Source organism: Cyphomyrmex costatus, unplaced genomic scaffold (assembly GCF_001594065.2).
Source record: "Cyphomyrmex costatus isolate MS0001 unplaced genomic scaffold, Ccosl1.0 scaffold192, whole genome shotgun sequence".
Classification (NCBI taxonomy): domain Eukaryota; kingdom Metazoa; phylum Arthropoda; class Insecta; order Hymenoptera; family Formicidae; genus Cyphomyrmex; species Cyphomyrmex costatus.
Genome location: NW_017275954.1, coordinates 709,733 through 717,358, shown reverse-complemented (window position 1 = coordinate 717,358; position 7,626 = coordinate 709,733). Strand labels below are relative to the sequence as shown.

General features: G+C 35.8%; 1 protein-coding gene across 1 annotated transcript in view; it reads left to right on the top strand.

Moving 5' to 3' along the window:
* The first annotated feature begins 288 nt into the window (after positions 1-288).
* LOC108772516 (unc-112-related protein) overlaps positions 289-7,626 on the top strand; it is a 51,491-nt gene continuing 44,153 nt past the window's right edge. Inside the window, exon 1 of the mRNA XM_018538051.1 lies at positions 289-427. Within this exon, the coding sequence (XP_018393553.1) occupies positions 289-427 (139 nt within the window). The remainder of the gene's footprint in view (positions 428-7,626) is intronic.

Genomic DNA, 7,626 nt, shown 5'->3' with positions numbered 1-7,626 from the left:
GTGACGGTCGTCGGGTCGTCGTACTCGTCGTCGCCGAACCGGACGATACCAACACACGGTGGTGACATGTTCGCCAGACGTTGATTCGCGCGCGAGACTCTCGTAAAGTACGAGGCACGACCGCGCGTGACGGGATAACGCACCGGTATAGTGTATATATACGAGTGCGAGTGCGAAACCGGACCTCCTCCCGTTCCCTCCCGCCTGCCCGCGTTGACATCGCCGTTCGGCGAACAAGAGGAAGAGGGAAACAGGAGAAAAAGAGAAGAGAGAATTATCGCGTCCGGCATGTACTCCGACGGCCACGAGGTGGACGGCAGCTGGGTGCTGCGCGTCTACGTGACGGATCTGCAGGTCGAAAGGAGTTTACGCGTGAAGGGAGAGCTGCACATCGGCGGTGTCATGCTGCGCCTCGTGGAAGATCTCGGTGAGTACCCTCTACCGAGTCTCTCTCTCTCTCTCTCTCTCTCTCTCTCTCTCTCTCTATTTCTTGATCTTATGTTTTTATTCCCCACTTTCTTTCGTCGCGACTTCTACACTTCTCGACTTCCTAATGTAGCCGCTGGACTTTGATCTTTCTCGCGTTCATATTTGAATGTGTACATACACGATACGTCTCGATGCGTGGAACAGGTGGAATTTGAACTTGTCGGCTAGCGCGATGCGACGATTGCTGCAATTTTGAAGTACCCGGCAAAATGGCGCGCATGTATCGTGCACGCTTAATTCAAAGCGGAGCGATGCCTGTCACTTCGCAATTTTGTAGACCGAAAATGTTCGTTGCGAGAGAGAGATCGAAGAAGTAATCTTACGCTTCTGGATAATATTTTATATATATGAAAGAAATAAGGAATGGAATCGCGCGATCGTTAAGTCAGTTCAACATGCCGCATGCAGTTATGACAGATCTAAACTTAGTAGGTGCAGTCATTACGAAAAATGGCAAAGTTTAATTTAAATTCTTTAGCCAATTTCTTCTTAAAATTTCTTGCATTTGCTTAAACATTAATTTGAGAGCCATGATATATCATATATTTTAATAATATGTTACATTTTATTACATATTTTAGACATATATTTGAGTACAAAAAATGATTAAATCTTAATTTTAAAAGAGAAATCAATAATTAAACATTAAACTTTTTAATTTTTCTCTCAATACACTTATTTATATTTGTTATTAAGTAAATAGTAAATATATTAATTCGAGAGTCACGTAGATAAAAAATATAGTAGTTCATATATAGCATTGATTTTATTTTATTTTAATATTTAATCATTTATATTTTTTTAAACAGAAAAATAATTTAAAATTTTAAAGGACCGTCAATGTAACAACATAACTAATACGAATCAAAGCCTATAACAGTCTAGTTGGATCTTAGTTGCTTATATATAAATAGAAAAATAATTGATACTAACGGATTTTGCATTTCTCGATTTTCTGCAAAATGAACAAATAACAAAAAAACTTCAGCTTTAACCACTTTAACCACCGATTAACGATTTTTTTTTTTTGGTAAACCGGTTAATTTTACGATGCTGAAAACATTGATCGTCTTTGCATCGGCAATTAGCCAAGCCGATGCAGGACGGTTTTATCCTCGTCGAATTAGCTAATTTCGAACGATTGATTGAACAAGCCGGTTCCCATATCCATCCGCACACTGGGTGGTCCGTTATTGCTGATACAATCGGAAAAACCGGTGGGAAAGATATAAAAAGTCAAAAGATAGAATAAGTACTTAACTCATAAAGCTTGTACGTAAAATTTTACTGTATTCTATATTTCAACACTTTCAATTTTTTATCTGCATTTGATGCTTTATACATACACAAATTTGAGAAGTCCAAAGAAAGAAACGGAAGAGCTAGAGGGGAAGAGAGAGAGAGATATATGCAATTTTTTTCACCGAGCCTGCTTTTGTTCGCGAAAGTTTGTTCGTTTTCGCGAAATAAATTTTCGCGCGGCATGGAGAACGCGGTGGTATAAAATTGCCGAACAACGTTAAGCGAGGAAACGCTTCCGGTGAGAGAACAATTTTAACGCATTGTTTACCTGACGGCTGTGCGATAAGAACTAACTTGTATCTCTCGTGTGACTCCCCCCGAGTGCGATAATGGTAATCTGTCGAGTATTTTCACTGATATTCTTCTTTTCGTTCAACGGATGCACATCATATTTCGGCAAATAAATCAATGCGTTGAAACGCGCGTCTTTAATACAAAATTAAAACTCCAAACAATTTAAGATCGCAATAATTATTTATGCATATCGACGCAAAGAAACGTTTAAAGGTTTTTTTTAGGAGATACATATTGAACAGCCGTACGTTTATTTAGCTTGTGGTAGCATTTTTACTTAAATCTGATTATTTTACGCAGATAAATGGCATTTTTTGTTTCCGAAGAGAAAATCTCGTTTTGATTTGGAAAATGATTTTTTTATGATTTTCCGATTTTGCTTCGTCCAAGACGATTGTGTTTCGCAGGGGAGAATTACTCCCATCCTCATCCGCGGTCTAAGTAAAGTATTTATCCCAATAATGCCGAGCTCTTCGCATGATGCGGAAACCGCCGTGACTCATGAATACGTTATGACGTGAAGTAACGAGTGCAAATGCATTATTCAATCGCGTTTCCGCGAAATCGCCGTGACCCTGGAGGGATGAAATCGCGTATGGACGTCGTTGAAAAAAAATCATTAACATCATTTTTGAGAATTCATTGTTCGCGATATATTTTTAAAAACGTCGAAGATTAAGTAATGTATATTTTTGATATCCCATAATTAATTCTGTCATAATTAATTAAACCTCGTTTCAATAACGTTGATGCACTGAAAGAAAACGATTTCGCTGAAGTATCTAAAAATTTAGCTAGATACAGATCTGAAAATAATTATGTAGGATACTCAAATTAATTACTAGAATGTTATTAACTATTATAATATGTTTCTACAGCATTTCTCATCATGCTTGAGATTTCTATATAAATATTTCGATAATTTGTAATTTTTAAAGATCTTATTAAAGCGTTTTATTAAATTTATGTTGTTCGATAAGTTTACTTGGCTCTTCGCCCTTCTTATATTTGTATTGTTTCGATAATTTGTTTCAAAAAAATTATTTTAAATCTGTGTATTTAGTTAAAGCTTTTGATTCTTTAGCAAAATCGTTCTTTCCGTGCGTGAATATCAATTCCGTTTAGTTTACAGTAACGGTGTTCAAATCTAATAATTATTCAAATTTGAGAACATCCGGGAAATAATCAATTTTTAAGGGAAAAGGGCGTCAGACATCAGATACGATGCGAAGCCAGGTAGAAAAATCCGGCAGCCATATCTTTTGTTGACTGGTCCTCTTACCTTTTTTTGCTCCGCTGCGCTGGATCCAACAGGTTAGCGTGGCCATGCAGGTTCTCGCCGCATCTCGCCACTCGACGATTCCGAACCGGACCGACGCGTATTACCGGCCTACGTGTGGTTGAGTTTTATGTAAATACACCGGGTGTCCCGGAGTGCACGTAGCCACGATCCGACGTATCGCAATGGGTCACTCGAGCGATTTTCAGTCGAGTGTGCGGGGCATTGTAACAAAAAAAAAAAGAGAGATTCATTTAGAGAGTACATGAGAAATGTTGAGAAAATTTAATAATAAAAGGAACACTTAATCGACACACGTCGGTAGTACATGATCCTCAAATTGGAGGAGTTAACTGATTTTGGCAAGATAAATGATTTTTGACAGTGTATTTATATCTGAGAAGCGAAAGGTATAACTAACAAAATAATCTGTTTCTGAGGAATAAATACTATATTACAAAAATTACTAAAGCAGCTTTGCAACTGTTGTAAAATTCTTTAATATAATTGATCTTGCTCTTATAGTTCTTCACTCTATCATCTAAATGTTTGAATCAAATGAAAATTCAAGAATTTTACAACAATTTCAGAGCTGCTGAATGCAATCGATGAATGAAGTGATTGAGATAATTTTGAGGCAAAAAGGACAATGTCCAGAAAATGGAGCGAAGGAACTATAGAACATTCAAGTATAGGACGCCTGCCCTCTGCCTGTAACAAAAGACGCGACAAAATACCATATGGCCGATCGATGTCGAAAGATTTTTACATAACGAAGAATATTTAAATGGTGATACGAGTTGAGAAATTCGGTCAAATATATATAGAAGCTATTATAATTATTAAATCGAGTATAACAATACTCTAAATATATCTAAAAATATATTTCGGTATGTTGTCCTTTTATCAGAGAGAGAATGTTTATCAGTCACAAAAATTTAAATTATAAACGGTGTCTGTTTTTTATAAAAGTGCTTAGATGAAGCTAATACAGCAGATAACAATAACACGGTGTTAGGCGAGAGTCGCGCCTACGGAATAACATCTCGATCAGCTGTCTGTCCTTTTTTAGTCATTCTGATTTGTCCATTCCATAAATTCCGCACTACAATGCGTAAACACATTGCGTAAGCAAAGTCTTCAAAGTAACTTGATCATATTTCGCGTTATGCAATATTCATTGGCACGTTGCGAAATGGAAATTTCCCGTTTCGCGAAATTTTATCTTGTCTCTCAAGAGGCTTGAGATATATTTAGAATCATATTTAATTATAATCGTGCTTGTTATATTCAATTATGATACCATAATCCTGCGATTTTCCGTCGAAGATTAGATCGTATATGTTACAGAAGATAATTGAAATTTCCAATGGCGGTCGGCCACGTTTAGCGAGCATTCTCGTTCGGTTAGGTCGCTCGTTTGTTATCGAAATCAGCTTCGTATAATTGACGCTCGCTGGTCAGACACGTGGTTTCGTGGGGAGAAAAAGTCGAGATACCCGAGCCGATGTACCGTACGTCAGTAACTCGACGACAAGACTGCATTCTTCTTACTGGCTCTTCCGCGAAGCCGAAGCCGAAGCCCCGGCAATGTCATTGCAGGGCTCCTTTTCGTCACACCGTAAATTCCGGGATTCTGAATTTAAAGTGCACGCGCGCCACGCAATTGTCTAATTAAAAGCTAAAAGTCGCGAACACGTCAAAATTCTAATCAGAAGACACTTTAATGTTAAAAAGTCATTTAAATCGCCGTTGCTTCAAACTCTTCAATTTTAAGACGCAGTCCCTTCGACGACTCTACGAATTTTTGGAGTAAATTTTACTTCGCTCTGCGTTCACGGATGGCAAGTTCTTTTGTCTCTGATACGCCATCCATGAATTTTTCACGACGTCTCGTCTCGTTGTCAGATAAAAAGAATGCGAAGGGAAAGGAAAGGGAGAAAAGAACACGCAATGGCTACCGCACGCGAATTTTCATGTGGATTTCCTTCAAAGTGACAAGCAGGCGAAGGTGAAATCCGAAGGTCGGCTCAGTACGAAGCTATTAAGTTGAATTATCTGCTCGGATTACGTGTATAGCGTCGGATTACCGTAATTTCATATGGCGTCGTACAGTGGTCTGGCCGCGCGACTTTAGACAGAAAAAACTCAATTTTTTTATGGTAATTAAAATGTAATTTAAATTCATATTCTTACTTCAAATAGTTCAATGAAAGGTAAAATCGAAAAAAAACAAAAAAATACGTAAACAGAGAAATAGTGTAATAAGATATGAGAAGTGTATTAAAATTCGTGACGGAACATCGATATATTTTAACATCATACTTTATGTTAAGATTACTTTACTTCCCTATATATATACATATACCATATATGTATGTATGATTTTGAATAATTTTTTAGCAATAATTAAGATTTATGGTCAATTACGATATATAAAGTGATATTACTAAAAATTGACACATTTTAACAACAAAACTCAAAATGTCAGATATTCTCTATACATTTAAATTTGAAATCCACTTTGTTTCGTTTGCATCCGTTTGGCCCAGTGAGTTCTGTCCGTCACGAATTTTAATACACTTCTCATATGTTATTATACTATTTCTCTGTTAACGTGTTTTTTTATTATATTTTTTTTTCGATTTTATTTTTCATTGGACTATTTGAAGTAAGAATATGAATTTAAATTAGATTTTAATTAACATAAAAAAATTGAGCTTTTTCCACTTGAAGTCGCGCACCACAGTGCGTCGGTTGTTACGCGAGTCACAGACGAAACCCTGATTTTTAGGGGAAAAAACAGCTGTATGTACAATGTTCTATCGTATATCCTATGAAGTATCTTATTAAACAGTGTAGATTTTTACAGAAGGTTTTAGGTTGGCTTTTTCAACAACAAAAAAAAAAGAATCTTTAACAATATGTATCTACTGCGTTGAATAACCTTAAATTTAATCGTGCTGTACAATGCAACTTTAATTATACTTCTTGAAATGTATACGATATTTTATAGAAACAGTAGAAAAAACGTTTAGAACGAAAATAGAATTCTTTTTTGACTGGTTTAGGGCAGATATTTCTCTCAACTCGGTTAGTCCAGATGGCAAACACTCCTCCTCGAGAAGATGTGCATTGTAGTGGCACCTGGACTGTTTCGCCATTTGGAAGTTGTCTCTTACGGTACTTCGTACGAGTCGTGCAAAACGCATGCGAAGTATTGCGATCTTTCTACTCTAATCGATCTTCTTAGGTTTCCTAATTTATCTTTACATCGGTTTTTTTTATATCTATCAAAGAGAAGAGCATCTGCTGTATATTTTCGTAATAATTTAACACACGAGATACGTTTTCTTAAAAAACGACATGGAAAGAGGAAACAGTTGTCGTTTTTGCTGAAATTTATGAATTTTATAAATGAAATCGCATATTGTTCGCTCACGTATCGTCTCGATTGTAAATGAGAATAGAGGAAAGAGGGTGACGGATGTCACCCTCATCGTAGATTAGGGAATGATTTAATTCTGTTTGCACGTGATATTGGATCGAAGGATCCTATTTCTTCTCAGAAGGAACTTAAGAGGATTAAGCTACCGTCCTTGAGACGCTTTTCGAAAATGTTATCCGGATGAGAAAAGTATTTAGATTCTTATTTTTTTTTATCTATCTATCGATATCTTTCGATTTTTATCAAATAATCTAAAAAATAAAAATTTTATTCTGTATCATTTATTTATATTTTTTCTATAATTATTTCTTTATCGGCTGTATACAATTGAATTTTATATATGATGTAAGTTTTTTCGATTGTAACGGAAGTTGTGTTCTTGTCGGAAAGTTTTGCAGCTTCTTTAAATTATGACATCATCCTTTGAAAGATATTTAATGCATTTGCATCTTACATTTTTTATAGATCATTTATTTAGAACGAGCACTTAGTAACCATTTACTCAGTAATCATTTACTTGCTTCGTCAAGAGAAAAGAATTTCATATAGAAATCTGCTTATGAGAAGTGTATTATATTCATAATATTAATATGTAAATATCATCATCAATATTTTCTTATCAAAAACATTTTGACGAGTTAAAATAAAAATTTATTTATTTCTACTTTGTTTTGCCATAATAACCTTCGACTCCTTTCTTGATCTTTTAAAGTTCAATTGGTTCAGACGTTTTTTCTATAACTAGCATTGAATTCTGTCGATAATCTTGCTGCCGTTATGAAGATATGTTGATAACTCACTCGTAGTTGCTTGC